Below are 24,061 nucleotides of genomic sequence, written 5' to 3' on the forward strand. Positions count from 1 at the left end.
CCTATCTCATTGCTATTTTTCTGTGTAGTTCATATCTCATTTTCTAGAATAGTAAGATTCTAGGTAAGCTATACTTCTCTGATCTATTTAGCAACTACCAATAAAGGAAATAAAGTTAGTCTGACATTAAAAAAAGCTTCAAGAAGGGTGGTGTTTTTTTTTTGGTGAGGCAATTGAGGTTAAATGGCTTGCCCAGGGTCACACAGCTAGTAAGTGTTGTGTCTGAGGCCAGATTTGAACTCAGGTCCTCCTGAATCCAGGGCCAGTGCTTTATCCACTGCACCACCTAGCTACCCCTACCCCTTCTTGAAGCTATGCTGGCTCATGAGCACTGCTTCCTTTCTTAAAATGCTCATTAACATCATCTTTAGTTCTGTGGCACCTCATCATTGTTGGGCTTAGCTATCTTACCTCCCTATTATAAGGTTACTTCAATCCTCAAGGACAACTAGGTACTCTTTAAAAACAAAAAAACCCCAAACATCCAAGTTATTGAGCTCCCAGCACATACTCAGTCTCTTCTGACAATTTCCATTAGAACTGTTTTCCATTGTGCCTTCTGAATTTCCTTGTTTCCTACCCTCAGTTATTAAGTTCCTTTATAGAAACTAATTTCATTGGATCCTACCTTTGTTTCTATCCACTCTAGATGGCACCATTGTATCTTGCTTGTTTCTCATCTACAAATACTAGGGAGTAGTCACTTCTCCCAAAAGGTCCCATCATTTGCATGGAATAAGCATTCCTGTTCCATGAGATGAAATATCCCTGCAAATAATGACTAGATCTCTATATATTCAACTATTATCTAAATTCCAGGATTAGATTACTGAATGCCCTAATTTTATATGCTCTGTGGGGACCTAAAATTCATTATGTAAAAACAAAATCTAAAACTTTTCACCCCCAACACCCTCATACCCAGTAACTAACTCATATATGAATTCTTTTCTCTCCCTTCACACGGGTACTCCTGATTTGTCCTCAACCTCTTCTTAGCTTCCTTCAAGGCTTGCATCAACTGCTACTCTTTATCATCACTAGTACTCCCTCCTTCCTTAAATCACCCCCTTCCTATCCCCTGTTGAATTTTTAGTTCCTTGAAGTCAGGACCTATTTTTCATCTATCCCCATAGTACCGAGTGTTCTGAGAGCTCTAGCTAAGTTGGCTCTTTAACTGTGACTTAATTCCATCTTCTCATGGATACAAAACCCAATCCCAAGGAGATAAGCAGTTGCTACTTCCCAAATGTGAATGGGCAATGCAGGCTGAACTATCTTATCTCTGGCGTACTTTGAACAGGGTACGTGGACCAGCATCTTCTCTTCCAGCATTCTACAAGAATCTCAGCGGATAATTCTCTAAACACATATGATGGTGTTGTGGGAAAAAAGGTTAAACTTTCAAGTTGATCCTGAGGCGGAAAATTAAGGAAAACTATTTCCGTGGTCACTAGAAAGTACTAACTTTTAATCATTTTACACTGACCATATTGAGTTTTCCATAAATTACTCAGGTGCCAAGTGGCTAGTTAGGGTCCTTTCACAAACAACAAAACAATGTTCTTTTCATATTTATTTTTCTTAAAAAATCCAGAATGGATCAAAAGAACAATTATCAAGAAAGTAGGTACCCAAAGCAAAGGCTAGAAGGTGGAGAAAACAGAATGCTTTGGGTAAAGTTGAAGAGCCTCATTAATCACCTTGTTTCAAAAGGAATAGTTCTAGATAAAGTAGACCCATCTCTTTCATCTAGTTTCTCCCTTCTCTGGCAATGCAGCTGGCCCTGCACGGGCTATGGATAAGGAGTCCACCAGTCACAGTTGATTAGTACTTGGCTAACTAGAAGGACCTGCCCCTACTGAGTCTTTCAAAGATTATGGTCTCCTACCCTCAAATTTGTGACATGGTTGTTTCACTCTTTGGAATCAGTCACTGCTGCAGACAACTGTGTCAAGCCATTATAATGATCAGTGAAATCCCCTTTGCCCTTTACATGCAGTTGGAAAATAAAGATAGGCTGGGGATGCACATTTAGAACTCTGTATTATCTGAATTACCTGTCAAATGATAATTAGCTAATACACTCACTAGATTTATACATTAAGGAAATTATATATAGAATACTGCAAAAACACAGTAAGACTGAAGTTTGCCCATTTCTGCTCAGGAAGGTCCTTGTTCCCAAGCTTCACAAATGTTTCCCCAATTTCTGCTCCAGTCAAGGTCAACTGGTGACATTACTGCTTCCCCTCCTTCTGATCTTCCTTCTGTTCCCCAGAAGTAGAACTTCCAGATCCTTCTCTCTCAGATGCCATCTACAAAGAAAATTTGTGAAATTGTTAAACTAAAGCCCCAGTTCTATCTGCATTTTAACTATGTTTTAGCTCATTCCTCTCCCAATCCTACTAGTACCCTACTTATATCATCCCCTATAGTTTATTCCCCAAGAAAAAAGACTGAAAATCTAGTAGGGTCTTCTCTGTTGGCTAAATTAAAACACAAGGCATTTGCTCTTTGCCTCTGGGGCTCCCCACCCATCAACCTCCATAACAGAGCTTAAAAACAAAGAAAAAACCAAAAACCACTCCATACCTTTTTATATGCCATTTCAAAGAGCTTTAATGATGCTTGCTGGAGAGTAGATGCTGCCTGCCTGATGTTTTCCCCTGTTTCACTATCTTTGCGAGCCAAGAGGTCTCTCATTCTAGAGATTTCTTCTTTTAGTTTATTGCACTGAAAGAAAAAAAAATAGTGAACACACTAATTACTGCTCTATATACAGTCTTGTCTTCTCCTTGCTTCTTGTCATCAGTGACATAGTACTTTTTGGACTGACTCCGATTTAAAAACATAACTCACCTCATCTGCTGGAAGTTGGTCTTTGAATTCTTCCATCTTTGTTTCAGTATCGTGAATAATTCCTTCTGCCATATTGACAGCTTCTACACGTTCCTGAGTGAGATATTAAGCCCCAGTATTAAGAGTGCCTCCCAATCAGTGTAGCAAATATAAGTGGTAGAAAACAATTCTGAGAAGGCAGCAGAAAACATGAAAGAAATAACACTTCCACAGGGATAAGGAGTAGGCTTGTAATTTCATCAGTAAAATTTGCAAACCCCCTCTTCTATGGAATTTATTGTTTTTAGAATTGCCTAAAACACTGAGACTCCCAGGCCAGCTCTCTATCTACTATAACATGCTGCCTTTTTGGTTCCATATTATTAAAGGAAGCAATTCTTTTAAGGCAGAAAAATCAGCCCCAACCCCTCTCCCTCCCAAAGGGGAGAAAAAAAGGCAGAGACAAGTTACAGGAGATGAAAGTAGGAGCATTACTATGGACTATGGTGTCTGAGATGACTTCAGAAAGGAGAATTAAAAGGATAGGTAGTATAATAGATTGGCAAAGAGGCAGGGCAAATAGATAAAACAGGAAAATAATAAATCAAAAGCAATTACTTTCTTTCTCCTGTCTTCCTCAGCATACTTCTCTGCATTCTTAACCATATTCTCAATGTCATCTTTGCTTAACCCACCAGAAGACTGGATCACAACTATAATAAGAAAACAGGATGAAAACATTATTTTAAAGTTTATTTACACATAAAATGGTTAATTTTCCTCCTCCTTACATTCAGTATATCAAAAGGGTAGATGGCACTGTTCACTGACTTCAAGCCTAAGTACTCAGATTGATCACCAACATCCAGGGTAGGTGATCAATTATGGCAAATGGAGAAGACTTTACCAAGAAAATCCTAAATGGGGGTTATGAAGAATTGGATACAACTAAAATGACTGAACAAAACAAGCAAGCAACATATTGAGAGCAAACAAATTTTGACTTTCAGGTAAACTAACTCTAAACTTTTACACCGGAAAGGAAGTTTCAAGTGGCCTAAAGTGAACTTTAGTTCAATGCCTGATACTTGATTCTGCTAGATCAAAAGGCTTATAGAGGGAAACTACAAGCCTAACAGGTGTAGCCAAATTTCTTTGTTCTGACTCTCCTTTTTATAAACAGAATGAAGACAGACTTACTTTGTTGTTCACGTCCTGTGCCTTTATCCTTTGCAGAAACATGTACAATCCCATTAGCATCAATGTCAAATGTGACTTCAATCTGTGGAACTCCACGTGGGGCTGGTGGAATTCCAATCTGAAATATGATCAAGTCCTTAGAGTAAGCTCACAACAGAAGAGGACCCATGTCTTCCATTCCCAATTTGATGCACTTTTCTTATAAACAAATAACTAATTTAGTCAGAGACAATGAGAAAGTTTCCAACAGGTTAGGATGTTCAGATGTTGGGGGTCCAATCAATCCATTGCCAATTCCCAAATCCCCTCTGAGATTCTAAGTGGGGAAAACCAAAAATGGTTCTTGTTCTACCATGTTCTTTTGATTCTGTTACTTAGAAAATCCTGGGTGAAGTCTCATGCCACCTAGATTTCATAGGTGGCAGTCCAAGTTTACACTCAGGAGAGCATCTACTCTTTGTGGACTACAGGGTTTTTCTAGTTTCATGATTACATACCAAAGTAAACTGTCCAAGAAGCTTGTTGTCTGCAGCCATTTCTCTCTCTCCCTGGCACACTTTAATTTCCACTTGTGTCTGACCATCAGCAGCTGTAGAAAACACCTATGGGGAAGGGGGAAAAAAAAAAAAATCAATGGACAGGGAGAAGGACAGGCTCCTCTTTCCTCCTATTTTTCATGAAAAAGGAAAGTTCCAACCAGTTTCTTCCCTGTTGGAAATGGGAGGTTAGGAATGAAGTAAGACAAGCAGCAACTATTTCAGCATTTAGGTGAAGGCCAAAAATGTAACAGAATCGTGGAAGACGCAAGAGATAAGATGCAAGATGTGAGCCACACTCCCAGAAGAGCCATTTGGAGAAACATACACTATCAATTTTTAGTCAAGGTCCTAGAGAAATACTTTGGGAAGATTTATTAAAAATAATTGTACTTTGTGCTCAGTTTTAGTAGTTACCACATACTTTTTTCTTCTTCAGAATGAAGGGTTGATAAAAACATCACAGCACAAATACCTGAAACAATTTTAGTTTCTTGGGCAGAAGGAATAAAGAATAATCATTCCAACAGTTCCTGCCAACTAAACTTTTGTTTTTTCCCCCCTCTGCCCAACTTCCAAGTTCCCTTACAGATGGTCCCTTACAAAATTCCTTCATGCTCTACCCCTATCAGAGGCCAAACAAGAACAATGACATTTCCTTCACAACTTTCTTCCCAAAACACATTAGAACTGTTGGTCAATTAGCCTACACTCTAAAAAGCTACCTTCTCCCACAAAATAAGAGAGATCAGAGATAGGCTGGAAAAATTCTTACCTGGCTCTTCTTAGTTGGAATAGTTGTGTTCCTATTGATTAGTTTGGTGAAGACGCCTCCCAATGTCTCAATGCCCAGAGAAAGGGGAGTGACATCCAGCAGTAGCACATCTGTGACATCACCAGCTAACACACCTCCCTGAATGGCAGCTCCAATAGCCACAGCCTCATCAGGATTGACAGCTTTACTAGGGGCCCGGCCAAAAAGTTCTTGTACTGTCTGCTGAACCTAGGGACCAAGGAAAAGGTCTAGTCACTCAGGGTGTCATTCACCTTCCATCAGAACCAAGCCACCTCTGGACAATTAGGGAAATAGGGGAAAACAAGGAAGTTATACCAGTATTTCAATTTCCCTCAAATACTTTCCTAGTAGGAAGGGTTACTTGTGACACCACAAGCCTCTATAAGGAAGCTTTCAGGTTGTAATCGGGTTCTTACTGCTTATTTTAATGGTAAAAAAGCACTACTTTATAAAGCTCATATAATGATGATGCAGAATTCCAAATGATTGTTTTGTGGTAATGGAGAGGAGGGTGTAATAATCTTGGCTCCATGTTCAAAACCAAATTTGACTTTAAGGTTTACTTTTTCTGATTCCTCATTATCTAAAGAAAGAACACTACAGCTTCAGCAAGTTCTTGGTGTTCTCTACAAATGTCTCTTTAGAAATAAATCCCTGTACAGAAGAGAATGACCAGTTCCGTGCCAGTGTGACACACTTCCCCCAATGTAATGGCAACAGGCTAGAACTCAAAGGTCTTTAAGCATCCTAAGAGTCATCCCAATTTGAAAGAGTCCATTTTACTTTGGCTCAATATGTAGGAACTATCGCACTGGAAACAAGCCTAGAAATCCAAGATTTAATTCCTTGATTGTTTTTCCCCCTACTTAAAAGACCCATTCTTTCTTGAACCTGCTTAGATGGAAGACACTGCCCTCCTGACCCTGGAGAAAGTTTCAAAGTTTACTGGGATTGCTAAAATACCCCTGCCCAAAGGGCCACCAGCCCTCCCTTTATACTACCTTGGGCATTCTGCTCATGCCACCAACTAGGATGACTTCTCCAATGTCACTCTTGCTGACTTCAGCATCTTGCATGGCCTTCTGGCATGGAGCAATAGTCCTCCTGATGAGATCAGTGACAATACCCTCAAACTGAGCTCGAGTTAGCTTCATGTTCAAGTGCTTGGGCCCAGAAGCATCCATAGTCAAATATGGTAAGTTGATGTCAGTCTGCAAAATTAACATCAATGTGAGCAGAGAAAGCCAATGGTAATACGCCTACAACAAAGGTAGAATAGGATTATTTAGAAGTTACATAGATGGGGCAGCTAGGTGGCACAGTGGATAGAGCACTGGCCCTGGAGTCAGGAGTACCTGAGTTCAAATCTGGCCTCAAACACTTAACACTTACTAGCTGTGTGACCCTGGACAAGTCACTTAACCAGAAATGCCTCACACACACACACAAAAGATAATAGAAGTTACATGGATCCTACAAAACTGGAATATAATTTCTATTGAACTATATGGGGCAGTGTGTCTAAAGATTTCATTTCCACTTGTGCTTGGTTGCTTCAGCAAAAACATGCCTCAAGAAACTTGCAATTAGGTTATAAAACAGCCCCACCAAAAAAGAATCAAACCTAACACTACCAAAATCAGGGTCAGAAGGAATGGCATGAAGCCAACAACATAATACTAATTTCTTATATTGCCAAGGGTTAAATAATTCTGCTCTACCTCACACATACTACCAAACACTGCTTAATATCTTTAAGGCAGATGTTCAGTTACAAATGTCCTTACTAAAATGTATCTTCTGCCACATCCATCCCCCAAATAGCAGGCAACATTAAAACTAAGGCCACAATTATATTTGAGCTTATACTCTGGATTGTGTATTGTATTGTGGCTGTGTTCTTCCCTCCTTCCCTCCCTCTCCCTCTCTAAATCCCAATATGGAATGGATTAAAACCCAGCATGAACTTAATGTTAAGAAAATTCAAAATGTAGGGAGGCAACATGTCTTGATAAACTTAAGACTAAGACTGTGTTCTGAACAATTATTAGCTGGGGATCCCGGGCTACTCACAACTCAGTTTCTCTATCTGCAAAATGGGAGTATAGTAATTCCTACCATACAGGGTTTCACAAAAGATCAAATAAGAAGGTCTGTGCAAATGGCTATCATTATTACTAATACACTAGAATATCACAACACAACCAACCACATCCTGAAAGCAGTTGCAGTTATGAAGGAGCCAGGTTCTTATGGCACTATCCATTTTTAAGAAAACACCAGCAGTTCTTTAAAGAAAACAATTTTTAAAAAAGGTATATTTTGTGCTCAGTTCTAGTAATTACCACATTCTTTTTTCAGAATGAGGGGTTAAACAAACACATCATAGCACAAATACACCCAAAACCCCCCTTTTAATCTTTTAGAAATCATGTCTACTCCAATAAACAAAACACCTGATATTTTAAAAAGTATAAGCAGTTCATCAAAGTGAGCTGTTCGATTCATTTCTCACCTGCACAGAAGAAGAAAGCTCACACTTGGCCTTCTCAGAGGCCTCCCGTACTCGCTGAAGAGCCATATTGTCTTTGGTCAGGTCAAGTCCTGTCTAAAAAACAAACCATACAACATATTTCAGTTTGATGAAGTACCTATTATTATTATCATTATTTTTTGGGCAGGGCAATGAGGGTTAAGTAATGTGCCTAAGGTCACACAGCTACTAAATATCAAGTGTCTGTGGCAGGATCTAAACTCAGGTCCTCCTGAATCCAGGGCAAGTGCTTTATCCACTGCGCCACCTAGCTGTTCCCACCCCTGAAGTACCTATTATTTTGGTTAAGGACCAAACTCTGGACTTGGACATTTTACATTACCTTCAATATTCCGTATCCCTTCCCCTCCCAAGCACCATCCCTTATGACAAAGAATTTAAGCGGGGGTGGGGGTGGAAGGAGAAGGCTGCCTCACATTCTTCTTATTATTATGTGTCATAACAATGAAGTGTCACTTTGATTTCTATGCCTCCTTTTCCTGATCTGTGAAATTTGAAGGGGTAAGGAGGTTTGGTCCAGGTGACCTAGGTCTTTTCCAGCTACACTGAGCCTGCTTCTTCTTTTTTTTTTTTAGTGAGGCAATTGGGGTTAAGTGACTTGCCCAGGGTCACACAGCTAGTAAGTGTCAAGTGTCTGAGGCTGGGTTTGAACTCAGGTCCTCCTGAATCCAGGGCCGGTGCTTTATCCACTGCGCCACCTAGGTGCCCCTCCACCGAACTTCTTAAAGGTTGGTGCACTGGATGACTACTTGGTTTTTTGGTACCATGATTCCCTTAATTACAAGAAGCTACCAGGATAGCATTTTTCCAGCCCTGGTTTACAAACCAACTAATTTTACTAAGGAAGTAGCAACATTTGTCAAACTGGTCACCAACCTCTCTCTTGAATTCCTTCACAATGTGCTGGAGCAAGGCCTGGTCAAAGTCTTCACCGCCTAGGAAAGTATCCCCATTGGTAGATTTCACCTCAAATACACCTTTCTGAATTTCCAGGATAGAAATATCAAAAGTTCCACCACCTAAGTCATACACAGCAATGCTTTAAGGGGGAAAAAAAGGACAGGTTAGTACCTAAGACAGGACAAAGAAAGTAATTTCCAATAAATGGATGAATGTGAAGCTATTTTACTGGGTATAAAATGTCAAAATACTTTTGGTTAATAAAACATTAATACTGATTTATTTTTGACTGGTAGTTTTAACAGGTGCTCAAAAAAAAAAAATGAATTGAAACCCACTATACTAAGAACAAATGAATGTTGACAATATCCAGTCACACTTTTAGATATCCAACATGTACCAGTTCAATTTACAACCCTCCCCCACCCTGCTGCTTCTGAAAGATCCATTTTTCTTTCCTCCTGCCATATTTTTTTTTTTTGGGGGGGGGGGGCGGGCATGCAGGGCAATGCGGGTTAAGGTACTTGCCCAGGGTCACACAGCTAGTAAGCGTCAAGTGTCTGAGGCTGGATTTGAACTCAGGTCCTCCTGAATCCAGGGACAGTGCTTTATCCACTGTGCTACCTAGCTGCCCCTAAGATCTAATTTTCTTAAGATACATTATGCAGGAATACCCCCACACCCATGCCAGGATCACATATGTCTTGTGGACAGGACAAATTTTTAGTCTAACTGCAAAGCTCAAACACCAAAAGAACACAAGTAAGTGTACATGTAACTGTTCCCATAGGTGCGACAAACTCAACCTTTTATCTTTTGGGGGCTAGGGGAAAACATCCTGAAAACTTGCTTACATTTTGTCTTCAGATTTGTCTAAGCCATAAGCCAAGGCAGCAGCTGTAGGTTCGTTAATCACTCGAAGCACATTAAGGCCAGATATTTGCCCAGCATCTTTGGTGGCCTAGAAAGGAAAAAAAAAGATCAATTTCTACATTGTTCATTTTAAAGTATCAGTGATTTTCATTAAGAAGTCTTTGTGACCTTACCTGTCGCTGAGAATCATTGAAATAAGCAGGCACAGTGATAACAGCATTTTTTGCTGAATGTCCTAGATAGTTTTCTGGAAAAGAATCAAAGAACTGAAATCAATGGGGGCATTTTATTTGAGCTACACAACAATTTCTTAATTTGTTATCCATGCAAGATATACTCAGACTAAATAATCATTCCAGAATCAATTAAAACAGTGAAGACTTTTTTTTTTAGTGAGGCAATTGGGGTTAAGTGACTTGCCCAGGGCCACACAGCTAGTAAGTGTTAAGTGTCTGAGCCCAGACTTGAACTCAGGTCCTCCTGAATCCAGGGCCAGTGCTCTATCCACTGCACCACCTAGCTGCCCAAACAGTGAAGACTTTTTGTTTTGTTTTGTTTTTCAGGGCAATGAGGGTTAAGTGACTTGCCCAGGGTCACACAGCTAGTTAAGTGTCAAGTGTCTGAGGCTGGATTTGAACTCAGGTCCTCCTGAATCCAAGGCCAGTGCTTTATCCACTGCGCCACCTAGCTGCCCTAACAGTGAAGACTTTTAAAGAAATAGTTTAAAGCTTTTGTTTGTAAGTCATGTCTGACTCTTTTTCATCGAATGATTCCATTGCTGTAACATAACCCTGAAATACAATGACAAGGATTTAAAGACCTGTCTATTCAAAGGATACATAACTGTTATAATTAAAGTTGCAGCTTTATGTACAATGGTCTTGAGATTTAGAAGTATATTATTGGGGCAGCTAGGTGGCACAGTGGCTAAAGCACCGGCCTTGGATTCAGAAGAAACTGAGTTCAAATCCGACCTCAGACACTTGACTTACTCTGGGCAAGTCACTTAATCCAAACTGCCTCACCCCCCCCCAAATAAACAAACAAACAAATAAATAAACTTAAAAAAGTATATTATTATAATGAAATGTTAGTACAAAAATTTGAACCAAGGTTCATTATTTTGTTTTAGGTGGATATTTAGATATAACATTAGCCCTCCTAACATTTCTTTATTTTGAATTTTTGATAGTCAACTTTTGTTCCAAAGAATCATGAACAAAATCTCAGAGATGTTATTCTTAGGACTTTTCTATTTTTTTTTCTCTTAACAACCCCACCTAATGGGAGAAAGGAAAAGAAGGAAAAACTGACTGACTAGCTGTGACTTAACCTAGTTATCAAAATCAGCAAACTATGACAATAATTTGTAGAGAAAGATATCAAGAACAAAATTAACAAATCACAGAACAAAAGTACAATTTTAATAACAGGACTGATGTTATTATATACTTGTGATTTTGCTTTAAACTGTATTTTATTAATAAGTGGAAAATAAAATCAACAGCAATCTACACAATGAAGCCTAACAAACATTAGCTATCCACATCTTAGCCAAGTCAGGAGGGATAAATACAATGAGGCTTTTTTAAGTAAAAAAAAAAAAAAAAATCAGGACATACTACTTACCTGCAGTCTCCTTCATCTTCATCAACACAAATGCACCTATCTGACTTGGGGAATAGAGCTTCCCATGGGCTTCTAACCAGGCATCACCATTGGAGGAACGGACAATTTTGAAAGGAACATTTTTACTGAAAGATACAAGAATTGTGTTTTACTGAGAAAACTTGCTAGGGCAATTCTTTTACCAAAAGTGCCCATATCAAGGGCATGTCTGAAAGCAAACTAATTCTCTTTAAATTAACATACTTAAAATAGAAACTAAAATGTCTAAAAGCCTGTCAAGAGTTCATTATGTCAAGACTTATCCACTACCTGATTAAAGAACTGCTACTTTAACATTTGGGGAAGGTCCATCTACATGTAAACACCACTCATGAAGTATATATAGGCCTGTGGGCAAAAATCTACTATTTTTCCTACATATGTAATTAAATATTATTCACATGATCTAGGAGTACAGTTTTAGCCAAATATTAAAAATAAAAATATCAGCAGCGATAAAAACAAGACAATAGAGACACTTATATCCGGCCTCAGACACTTAACACTTACTAGCTGTGTGACCCTGGGCAAATCACTTAACCCTCACTGACCCACAAAAACCCAAAAAAGAAAAGAAAGAAAGAATGGATGATAAAGGGGCAGCTAGGTGGCGCAGTGGATAGAGCACCAGCCCTGGATTCAGGAAGAGCTGAGTTCAAATCTGGTCTCAGACACTTGACATTTACTAGCTGTGTGACCCCTGGACAAGTCACTTAACCCCAATTGCCCCCCCCCAATGGATGATAAAAAGCAAAATGAAAAATATAGTCCTTGGGGCAGCTAGGTGGCACAGTGGATAGAGCACCGGTCCTGGAGTCAGGAGGATCTGAGTTCAAATCTGGCCTCAAGACACTTAACACTTATTAGCTGTGTGACCCTGGGCAAGTCACCAAAATAAATAAATAAAAAAGTTAAAAAATATATATATATATATATATAGTCCTTGACCTCAAGGAATTTAAACCCAAGTAGAGAATTTAACTTTATGGGGAAGATAATTTGACAAGAGAATAAGCACTAATCACTAAGGAATAAAAAACAGATCAGAGTAGCACATATATAGAACACATGAAAGGGCCCTTAAATGGCATCTAGTCCAACCACTGAAGCCCAGAAGGTTACTTGGCCAACATTCAAGTAATGGGTGGCAAGGAATAGGATTCAAAACCAGGCCCCATGACTCCAAATCAAGTGCTCTTTCACCTGTACCATACTGCTGAGCCTTGAAGGAAATTAAGGATTCTCTCAGGCAGAGGTGTATTCCAGGCTTTAAAAAAACAACACTAAGAGAGCCTAAATTATAGTGGTCATAGAATAAAAATGAGAAACTGGACGTAGTGGAGATAAAGAAAAGAGCTGAGGGGCAAGCTAGGTGGCGCAGTGGATAGAGCACCGGCCCTGTAGTCAGGAGTACCTGAGTTCAAATCCGGCCTCAGACACTTAACACTTACTAGCTGTGTGACCCTGGGCAAGTCACTTAACCCCCATTGCCCCGCAAAAAAAAAAAAAAAGAGTTGAAGGTGACTTAGGTTATGAAAAGTTCACTGACAGGAGGCAATTAGGGGTAGGAATACAGGTGAAGGAGTTGGGAGAAGGAAGAGATTTAATACTCACATGTCTTTCTGCACTTCAGGATCCTCAAATCGACGGCCAATGAGGCGTTTGGTGGCATAAAATGTGTTGTTTGGGTTGGTGACTGCCTGTCGTTTGGCAGGCATGCCAACAAGGCGTTCATTGTCTGCTGTGAAGGCTACAACTGAGGGAGTGGTTCTGGCACCTTCGGCATTCTCCAACACCTAAAACCTCAAGGTGGTACACCCATAAGAACCATGGAATAAAGAATCTCCATGCAAAACACAGTAAACTTTATATGGAAAACAAACACAAGAAAAAGGGGCTCAATTTATAAAAATTTAACCTAAAAAACCCTTCAAAATTTGCCGTAGTGGTGGCTAATTACTGCTTATTTTATTACAAGCTGATTAAAAAATCTTGGGGGTAGATTTGCTAACAGGTTGAGTAATAATTAACATGTTTACAAGGCCCCTGCTTTGCCTGGCAATTCCAATTACTGCCATGGGATTTAAAAAACCCTTTAAAACCCTGAAGTCTTCAAAGAAACACCCTAATCAAAAACAATAGCTTTCCTGTTATTTTGTACAGAATCTTCCACTGAACAAATATGTCAAAAGCATAAATCAGTCTCTCTGAAGACTCAAACGAATCCCTATATATATATTTGGCAGGGATTTATATTTGACCAGTGATTTCATTGGAATAAAGAACTCCTAATGAGGAACTCCTTCTATTATAGATCAGCACCTGACCTGTGATTTAGTATTAATATTGTTAAGAGACTTGCCTCCAGGATCACAGAGACTGTATGTCAAAAGATGGAACTTCTGACAGATTGACATCTCTTATATACACTATGCCAGGCTGCCCCTCTCTAAATATTTTTACCTCTAACAATATCACACAATTAAGTTGGGGGGAAAAATGAGTTAAGAAAATGGGAAAATCATGTAGGATTAGCCCTGGAGAAGATGATGCTCCTTCTAGTGAGGAATGGACAAGTTTTGAAGAGAGTCCAATTTCTTCTGGGAGAAGGTAAACTGGGAGAATTTGGGTAAAGATCAAAGGGGAGAAAAGTGATTGTCAGTGTAATACATAACAGATACCAGGACAGAAGGATGGAATAAGGAGTTTAGGAAATAAAACCCAAGCCTGGCACGAGCATGATACAGTAGTGAGAGATTTCAATTATCTGGACATCTGCTGGAGCTCTCCAACAAGGCATAGTAGCTAAAACTTCTTGACTTGTATGAGACAATTTCCTCCTTTCAAAAAGTGGAGGAACCAACAAAAGGAAATTCAATTTTGGATCTGAATGTCATTAACAGGGGAAGAAATGGTAGCTGGGGTGGAAATGTTGGAGAACTGGGGTAGGGAGTGACCATTTTAGAGTTTGTGATAGAAGAAAAAGATAGTTAGGATTCCACAGGCTAAAATATTTTTAGGACAAGTCTGCCTAGAAAGGATGGGAGATGTTCATGAATGAAATTCTGAAGATATAAAGTAAAATAACTTCAATGAAGTAAAATGGTGTTTGTCTGAAAAGATCATAAACAGCAGAGTCCTCTAAAAATAGTATTAAGAATGGTAAACTTCAGAATGAATGGAGGTTGTCAAGGAAAGCTATGAACAAAGAGGTGTTTTTTGTTTGTTAAGCTATACTGAAAGAAAAAGCATATTAAAGGTGGAACAGGACCTCTCTCAGTGGGGACTATGATGGAACAACTAACAGAGAAAAGGCAAAAATGGTCAATTGTTTGCTTAGATTTTGGAAGGGCAACACAATTAAATAAATGACAGCAACATGTATGTGCACTGATACCCAAGATTAAAGAGATGGTAAGAAAGCACAGTTGCCTCATTTCTTTTTTTTGTTTTGTTTTTATTTTTAGTGAGGCAATTGGGGTTAAGTGACTTGCCCAGGGTCACACAGCTAGTAAGTGTTAAGCGTCTGAGGCAAGATTCGAACTCAGGTCCTCCTGACTCCAGGGCCGGTGCTCTATTCACTGCACCACCTAGCTGCCCCCTCTTTTTTTTTAAGCAGGCTTCTTAATGACGATGAGGATGCTGTATAGTCTGCCTAGATTCTAACAAAGCTTTCTGGTAAAGTATCTGGTAAAGAAGATGGAAGAGATACACCTTAATGATAATACAATTAGATGGATTCAGAACTGGTTAGAAAGCCACAAAGAATCATTCAATATCAACATGCCAGGAGGTTCCCAGGATTTTACTCTAAGATCTGTGCTTGGCCTTGTGCTGCTCAACATTTTTACCAATGACCCAGATAAAGGCATAGATGGTTATCTCTCTTCTAGTTCTAGATCAGGTGTTAAACACACTGCCTGGGCCATGGTTAGCTCACAACACTTTCAAGTGGGCATAAACTAAATTAAAATGTAATTGTAAAATGTTTACCAAAACAAAAATTAAGATAGAACATAGATAATGTTAATATGTAGTTTTCTAAGTTAATATGCTGGGATCTTTATGTACAGTTTAGTGGCCCCATTTCTTTTTGAGTTTGATACCACTGTTGTAAATGATCCAAAGGATGAATAAATAGAATCAGGATGCAAAAAGATAATACCAGACTAGAATATTGGGCTGAACCTGTTTTACATTTAGATTAAATAAACAAACAAAACAAAAAACCAACAACCTCAGAAGTATAAGGGGGAGAAGGTATGACTAGATAGCAGATCAGAAAAAGATCTGGGGGTTCTACAAGCTCAATGAATAAGCACTGAACTGAACCAAGAAAGCTAATACAATCCATGCTTCATTAAGAAGAACTTAGCTTCCAGGAATAGGGAGGTGACAATTCCATCGTACTCTACGTACTCTACTCTAGTTGGATCTCATTTGAAATTGTGTTTAGTTCTGGCCACCACAGTTTAAGGACATTATAAAGTAGAGAAGAGGGGCAGCTAGGTGGTGCAGTGGATAAAGCACTGGCCCTGGATTCAGGAGTACCTGATCAGGTTCAATCCAGCCTCAGACACTTGACACTTACTAGCTGTGTGACCCTGGGCAAGTCACTTAACCTGAGTGCCCATTAAAAAAAAAATTAATCCATAAAGTAGAGAAGAATGCCCAGAGGTACACAATCAGGATGGTGAAGGGCCTTAAGTCCATGTCATATAAGAACTGTTTGAATGAATTGGGAATATTTAGCCTGGAGAAATAAATACATGATGATGTATTGAAAAGGCTATAATATGGAAAAGGGATTGAATTTATGTTTGGCCCCAGAGGCAAAATCAGCAGCACTGGGTAAAATTGCAAAGAAGCTAGTTCAAGCTTTATGTCAGAAAAAGCTTTTTTTTTACCAAGTAAAATTTTAATATTAATCTTTAACATTCACTCTAAATAATTAGCTATAATTCCTCTATGTCTTAACTTCAGTGTTTAGAAGCATGTTCCTCTTCATTCTTTGGAGCAGTTAGGAAATATTCCACTCCAACAGCTAATAAAAATGCTCCAAAACCCCATTTGAATCCTCTTGACAAAGCAGCCCACAAAGTAGCAGGTTTTCCATAATGACCCATGTATCGCTAAGCTTCATTGCGGCCCCATGAATCCCTGAGACCTTGCTTAGCCAACCTCTCCTGGATTCGCTGTAGTGGTGTTCCTTCTATCTTCCTCTGTCTGTAATCAGGGAGTTCAATTTTTCCATGACCATGTCCATGTGCCATGTCTGACAGGAATCTTGGCCTCCCGAGGACACGGGAATCTCAACACCGCCCCCCTCACCCCCCAAACCGTAGCAGAAAAAGCTCTTAATGATCAGAGCAGTCCAAAAGTGGAATAAACTGCCCTAGGAAGTGGGTTCCCTACTTTGAAAGTCTTTCAGCAGAGGCTGGATGGCTATTCGTTGGGTACATTATAGGGAGAATTTCTTTCATGTATAGGTTAGATTCTAAAGGGGTCTGAAATCTCTTCCAATTCTCAAATTATATGATTTCATAAAACTGAGAGAAAGAAAAAGAGGTGACCAAACTGTTAAATCATGACATAAATGAGGACTAAGTCCTTCTATGGGCCAGTTAATTTTGTCTTGCTCCTCCAGCGCAACACTTTCCTTAACCAAAGGAGCTGCAAATGCAGGCCACTGATCACAAGAAAAAGTCATTCTCGCTACTGGTATTCAAAAGCATGTACCCTGACAGAAAACCAAAAACATATCTAGTCATAGAGAAGGGTACATTGTCATTAAATTTGGAGGAAAAAAAATCTGTTCTAAGTTCATGGGTGACTTAAAAGCTAGGAGGATAAAGGAAAAAACCAGAAGAAAAATTTAACACTAGACTACTACTCATGTAGATTATCTGTAAATTAGGAAGAGCTATAAATTCCATGACCTTAAAAATTGTATTCAAAGAAAAACAATGGGGGCAGCTAGGTGTCACAGTAGATAAAGCACCAGCCCTGAATTCAGGAGGACCTGAGTTTAAAACCAGCCTCAGACACTTGACACTAGCTGTGTGATCCTGGGCAAGTCACTTAACCTCCATTGCACCCCCCCCCCAAGTCACACTAGAAATTCAAGTTTCTCAGTACCCAGCTAAATCTATAAAGCAAAACCAAAACAAAAAGCAAACCCAAGCCATCTATTTAGTGCACAAAATTAGTACCTAGGATAAATATCAAGGTACCAAAAACTCACCTTTGCTTGTTTCCCTTCCATTACTGCCACACAGGAGTTAGTTGTACCCAAGTCAATACCAATAACAGCCCCCTTGATTGCCTCTGATCTACAAGACACATATAAAACAATGTAAATTGCAGATAACCAACCAGAAATTTAGTACTGACTTCTTTGCAATGCAAATTCTGCCACACTTACGCATAGTCTCGTCTTGAAATGATTCGAAAAGCCTCATGACTGAGACCATTCCAGCCATCCTTCAAGGGGGAAAAAAAAAGATCATTAGCACAGACAACAATAATCACCATATGGAAATACTGAACTTAAGCATGTTATAGATGAGCAAAGTTAAGTCTAGAGAGAATTTGGCAGATCAAGGACTAAAGTCTCCTCACCCAGTCTTTCCACCATAGCATTAATTGGGGGGGGGGGGGGCAATGGGGGTTAAGTGACTTGCCCAGGGTCACACAGCTAGTAAGTGTCAAGAGTCTGAGGCCAGATTTGAACTCAGGTACTCCTGAATCCAGGGCTGGTGCTTTATCCACTGCGCCACCTAGATACCCCCTATAGCATTAATTTTTAACATAAAACAATTCTTGCCACAAATTTATTATTGCCCAACATAATTGTCTTTGTATCACCAGCACTTAGGTGTTAAAAAGATTTGAAACAAACCATTCTTATAACACCGTGGCTACCTAGGTTGCAGATTTGTATTATGTGTTATTGTGTACTAAATACAAAGATTAAAAAAAAGTATTCAAAATTCCCAATAACTAACTATAAGTATAGGAAGAGGTTTATAAATCTGCTATTAAGGGACAGCCAGGTGGTGCAGTGGATAAAGCACTGGCCCTGAATTCAGGAGGACCTGCTTTCAAATCTGGCCTCAGACACTTGACACTTACTAGCTGTGTGACTCTGGGCAAGTCACTTAACCCTGACTGCTGGACCCCCACCCCCCAATCTGCTATAAAATAGCTGGAATACCTATTTCCAGGACAAGGCCATTCTACACAAAAGCAAAGTGGGTGGATAAAAAATTCCTATTTGATTCCCACCAGCACAAGCAAATCTGACTACGTAGTTCTGCAATGAAAGGTTAAGTGATTCCTGTGACCTTGTGATACAGACTGATTAAGTGGAGTAGGATTTATCTAGCAAAAAGATCTAGGAAGTGGGTGGGTGGAGAGGAAAGAAATCCCCAGAATGGCCTCCAAAGTTTGTCTAACTCACAAATCTTAGATGAGTAAGAGCCTTGCAACCTTGCCTCAGCCTAGAAACCAATTCTTCATAATCCTCCTGAATAGATGTACAGAGAACAGAAATAGTTCTCTGGACATAATGCTTCCCATGGAGTAACTGCAATTAAAATCCTTTAACTTTTCTCACAACCTATACATACATACATATATATCTCCAATACGAATCCGGGTTTTGTCTGAAATGTAATCACAACAGGTACTTGATAGAAACTAATTCTGCATTTATTGTTGGGGGGTGGGGGGAAGGAGAGCTGCTAATAGCCAAGGAATAGAATGAAAGAGAAGAGAGACTTAGTTCCTCGTTACCCCCTCCTTCCCTTCTAACTATGAGTAAGTGGTCTCTCTCTTTCTCACATACAGCTAAGTGACCTTCGGGACGGCACACCCCTCATTAGGACTCACAATCCCCTAACTCAAGGACCCAGGGAGCTCAAAAAGGCGCTTCCAACTGAGATCGGTTAAATCTCCAGATAATCAGACCCCGGACAAGTGAGGCTAGAAAAAAGTATAGGATAGAGGGTTGCTATGGAAAATCAAGACGAACTGGGTTCAAACTAAAGTTTCCAAACTTTTTTTTGCCCCGTGTCCCTTACAGGGGCCTGTTTCCTCGACCGCAAGACACAGAAGAAACCCACCCACCGTGGCTACCCCTTCCCCCCAGAATATTATTCCGTACAACGATCGGGCCCCGCCACTTAAGCGTCAGTTACCGCTCTCACCAGGGCCGCAGACCGGGGCTGACCCTCGTGGCTTCTCTTAAATCGGGCCCCCCGCTGGTCTCTATAAGGAGGCATGAGGATTATCGGCCGTGACTCAGCAGAGACCCGACGGGCGGCCGGGCTTCGAGACCTCCATCGCTCTCCTACCCGGTCACAGAGGGGGAAAGAAGGGTCCCGGCCCCTCCAACCGTCTTCGCTTCCTTCCCTTCCACGCCAGGCTTTCCTCTCTTAGCCTCTTCCTTGCCAGCGGGTCCAGAAAGGATCCCATCGCGGTCTTGGTATCTCTGAAATCCCGGCTCGACCCGCCCCGATGCCCTCTCCCGTCTCCAGGAGGCCCAGAAGAGACCGCTATCCACTAAGGCCCTAAGGCCAGAACAGACATCAGAATTTACTCACCTGGCGGAGGCCGGCAGCCGGGCCCCGGGATGCGGCTCCGGCGAGGCGGGCAACGGCGGTACGGCTGGCACTGAGCATGGCGAACGGGCAGGCAGAGGTCGGCGGCGAAGTGGACTGCGGGGACCCAGAGGTGCGCAGCACAGCGGACGCGGCTCTTCTGGAAACCTCTAACCACGTGGGGGGTGGGGGCGGGGGTTGGGTCACTGCGTCCCACAAGACCGCTCTCTCCCGGAGGAGTCCACGTGGGAGCCTGAACATAAAGCTTCATGCTGCGGCTCCTCGAGTTTATACTGCCCAGGTATTCGGGGGCTGGTTTTATTGGGAGAAAGCGGGAACTAATTTTTTTGATATATCAGGGCTTCGGGCCCGGGAGAGAGCTTGCAAAATTGATTCAATTATGTAGGCACTGCTTTAGACAGCCCGGGTCCTCGTTGGCCGTCAAGACTCAAGGTCACACTGGATAAAATGCGAACCTCTTACAGTCGCCTTGCGTCAGGTACGTGGGAGGAGGGTGCCATTACGCCTGCGTAGCCGGCAACGGCGTTACCGCCAGTGGCGCATGTGCACAGGAAGAGGCGGAAGAGAGAAGGGTGGGGGAGGACGGTAAAAGCTTGATGCTGCATTTCGTTGGCTGTCCTGGGCGCATGGCTGTTTGGGAAGCGTGCTGCCACAGGAGAAGCTTGGGGCGCGTGTGCGCCGGGGTCACGCAGGTGCAGTAAGCTGGGCGTTATCTTGTCTCGTCTTTAGCTGGCCGCCATTTTATCGTAGAATCTTAATGTTGCGAGTCTATTGTCGTCCTTTCCAATTACAGTCTGCCTTAATTGTTGCAAGACGTAAAAATACAAACTCCCAGGGCTTTTAAGGAAATTTGTACAATTTCTCTACTACAGAAAATTGAGTAACTAAAATGAGCAACGTCTTATTTTGTTTTTCCAGTAAGCATTTGATGAGAGAGGAGAAGGCCTGGGACAACTGCTATAAAGAGTACAATAGGGGGCAGCTAGGTGGCACAGTGGATAAAGCACTGGCCCTGGATTCAGGAGGACCAGAGTTCAAATCCCGACCTCAGGCACTTGACTCTTACTAGTTGTGTGACCCTGGGCAAGTCATTTAACCCTCACTCTACAAAAAACAAAAAAAAAAGAAAAGAAAAAAAAGTATGGGTAAAAGGGAGTTCAAGCTACTTAACTCAAGGGTAGATACCAACACAGATTTTTATTTACTCCATGCTCACTGCTCTTGTCTGGATTTGCTTGTTTCCTGTCAAATCCTGGTCAGGTTCTGAAAACCAGGGCTAACACGGGGCCTCTTGAGCTCAACTGATTACACTTGTGGTAAAATGGGGGATTGTGATTAGTACCAAACTTTCTGGCAAGAAAGAAAATATGTTATGCAGATCTACGATTGATACCCAAAATTTTAAAAGAAACGTGAAGTAAAGATGTGAACCGTGCTTCCCTTCACAATCCTTGTAACCCTTTTCTTTTTGTAGAGCAATGAGGGTTAAGTGACTTGCCCAGGGTCACACAGTTCGTGTCAAGTGTCTGAGGTTGAATTTGAACTCAGGTCCTCCTGAATCCAGGGCTGGTGCTTTATCTACTTCACCACCTAGCTGTACCTGCTACCATTTTCAAAGAAAAAGCAGCACTACCTGATTCCTTCAGTCATGCCAAGTAGTTTCTTTCCTTGGAAGAGTTTATGATCTGATAGAGACAGGATTATTGCAAGTAAGTGAACAAAAAAACCCATATAAATATAGCAGATGCACAAATACATAAACAGTTGATGTGGAAAGAAGTACACATGCTAATTCAGTTCATCAATCATTTATTAAAGGCAAACTCAGCAGAGGGCTATACTAGGTGATGGGATTTCAAAGATGAAATTAACAGTCCCCCCCTTAAAGAGCTTCCTGTTTTATTCTTACAGCATGAACACAAATAAGTAAATACCTAGTAATTTTAATAGGGAAAGAGAATATTGGAGTTGGGGGTGGAGGTAGAATTAGGAAAGGCTTCATGTAGGAGGTGACATCTAAGCTCTGCTTTGAAGGAAGGCAGGGATTCTAGGAGGTAGACTAATGGAAGACTAATTATACAAAGGTATTCCTCAGGCAGGAGATGAAATGTCATGAAAGGCCAGTACCACTGGAATGGAGAATATATAAAAGTGAGTAATATGAAATAGGAGCCAGATTGTAGAGGGCTTTAAAATTCCAGACCAAGGAGTTTGTATTTTATCCTGAGTCATTGAAGATTTTTGTTTGCTTTTTTTTTTTTTAGTGAGGCAATTGGGGTTAAGTGACTTGCCCAGGGTCACACAGCTAGTAAGTGTTAAGTGTCTAAGGCCATATTTGAACTCAGGTACTCCTGACTCCAGGGCTGGTGCTCTATCCACTGCGCCACCTAGCTGCCCCCCTGAGTCATTGAAGATTTTTGAGTAAAAGGGTAACATGGTCAGAACTGTATTTTAGTACTATAAATTTGGTACCTTGTAGAGGATGAATTAGAGAGGGAACAAACTGGAGGCAAGGAGATCAGTTAGTTGGTCACTTAATAATCCAATGAGACAAGATTATGGGAGAGATATTGTGAAAATAAGATCGACAAGTTTGAGCAAATAAGTGTATGGTTAGGTGAGGGAAAGAGAAGGGAGCTAATCATCATCAAAAATATTAAAACTTTTTTTTTTCTCTCACCTTTCCCTATCCTTTTAGGGAAATGAAGTGTATGAAGTGTTTTGGGAGGACTACAACCTGTGCTTTTCAGGTATGTTCATTCACCTTTGGTGTCTACCTGTCACCCAACTCTTACCTGTAGCTCTAAGAAGGTGCAGCCTATGCAGTGGCCACACTCAGATAAAACTGTCTGAGCAGACAGGCTAAACCAGATTGAGGGTAACTAACAGGCCTCAAATCTGTCAGGAAAGTTAGGGGAATGACTACCCCAAGCATGTAAAGACTTCCCCTGGTAGAAGTGGAATTTTTTCCAATGACCATGAAGGCAGCTAAAGCAGGTACTATGCAAGTGCTTAGAGCTTAGTCAGGTGTGGAAGACACCAAGGTCATCCACTGCATCTTGGGCCATTGCTAATTGTCTGGACTTTTGCCTTGCCACTAGACTTAAGTGACCATGGAAGAGAGAATGAGGCTAACAACTTTGTGCAACTCTGCCTCAAATCCAATTTGTGAGCAAATCATAACATCACAACGAAATATCATTAGTCCTTTTCAAAACGGAGGACAAGCAACAACAATTGTCATTAGTTTTATTTGCCTTCTATTTCCTTTCCTTTCCTTTCCTTATTTCTGTACTTACTCCTGGGAAAGCAGTGCAAAGTTGATGATACATATTTGTAATAGATTTTGTTTTTCTTACTTAATAGGGGAAGGGAGAAAATTGAGAACTGAAAAATAAAATTGAATTTTGGGAAAAGGAAAGCAGGGCTAAGGAGGTTGCTTATCTCTGTTCTGAGGGCTTACATTCCAAGACAGGCAACAATGATACATAAAAACAGATAAAGGAAATGCATACGATTAAGTAATAAATATGGAACCAAAATATAAGTAGGAAAGAAACTACAAAACAGGACATGTGAATAAGACTACTATACTTGATACTAAGGGAGATACTCAGAGTTAAAAAAAAAAGAGACATTGATCCTCCCCTTCAAAGAACTTAATATTGGTATTGCAAATGATATTAAAAGGTACCCATATTGGTAGGTGATTTGGTAAGGACAAATTGGTATAAATTTACATATAGGGAATAGAGGTAATTTGTATGATTTTAGGCTTTTTACTTTTTCCTTTTCATCCTCCTATGAATTTGCTTATGTCATTCAATACAGATCTGCTTCCTCCAAGGCAGAATACTATTAAGAACAATTATTATTAAAATTATTATTATTTTTTTTTAGTGAGGCAGTTGGGGTTAAATGACTTGCCCAGGGTCACACAGCTAGTAAGTGTTAAATGTCTGAGGCCAGATTTGAACTCAGGTACTCCTGACTCCAGGGCCGGTGCTCTATCCACTTCGCCACCTAGCTGCTCCCCCCCCATTATTAAAATTAAATGTAATTAGGCAAA

At 40.6% G+C, this 24,061-nt stretch overlaps 1 protein-coding gene, 1 long non-coding RNA gene and 2 other non-coding genes across 4 annotated transcripts in view; 1 reads left to right on the forward strand and 3 right to left on the reverse strand.

Annotated features, from left to right (window-relative positions):
* Positions 1–1,450: 1,450 nt before the first annotated feature.
* Positions 1,451–20,156, reverse strand: HSPA9 (heat shock protein family A (Hsp70) member 9). Its single transcript, XM_043983318.1, has 17 exons — positions 19,975–20,156; positions 17,793–17,851; positions 17,613–17,700; positions 12,983–13,164; positions 11,330–11,454; positions 9,874–9,947; positions 9,682–9,788; positions 8,804–8,966; positions 7,889–7,981; positions 6,375–6,584; positions 5,353–5,580; positions 4,539–4,643; positions 4,042–4,159; positions 3,460–3,554; positions 2,863–2,955; positions 2,596–2,736; positions 1,451–2,318 (listed from the first exon to the last, which is right to left on the reverse strand). The coding sequence occupies exons 1-17, from the start codon at positions 20,050–20,052 to the stop codon at positions 2,241–2,243; spliced, it is 2,037 nt and encodes a 678-aa protein (XP_043839253.1). The 5' UTR covers positions 20,053–20,156; the 3' UTR covers positions 1,451–2,240.
* LOC122745058 lies at positions 4,973–5,046 on the reverse strand. The gene has a single exon (XR_006355351.1). It is a non-coding gene; the product is annotated as a small nucleolar RNA SNORD63 (small nucleolar RNA).
* Positions 7,697–7,765, reverse strand: LOC122745059. Its single transcript, XR_006355352.1, has one exon. It is a non-coding gene; the product is annotated as a small nucleolar RNA SNORD63 (small nucleolar RNA).
* Positions 20,157–20,549: 393 nt separating the features above from the next.
* The window catches only part of LOC122738442, a 41,316-nt gene continuing 37,804 nt past the window's right edge, over positions 20,550–24,061 (forward strand). Inside the window, exons 1-3 of the long non-coding RNA XR_006354643.1 lie at positions 20,550–20,684; positions 21,467–21,701; positions 22,701–22,742. This is a non-coding gene — a long non-coding RNA (uncharacterized LOC122738442). The remainder of the gene's footprint in view (positions 20,685–21,466; positions 21,702–22,700; positions 22,743–24,061) is intronic.

The sequence above is a fragment of the Dromiciops gliroides genome, chromosome 2 (assembly GCF_019393635.1).
Source record: "Dromiciops gliroides isolate mDroGli1 chromosome 2, mDroGli1.pri, whole genome shotgun sequence".
NCBI classification, from domain to species: domain Eukaryota; kingdom Metazoa; phylum Chordata; class Mammalia; order Microbiotheria; family Microbiotheriidae; genus Dromiciops; species Dromiciops gliroides.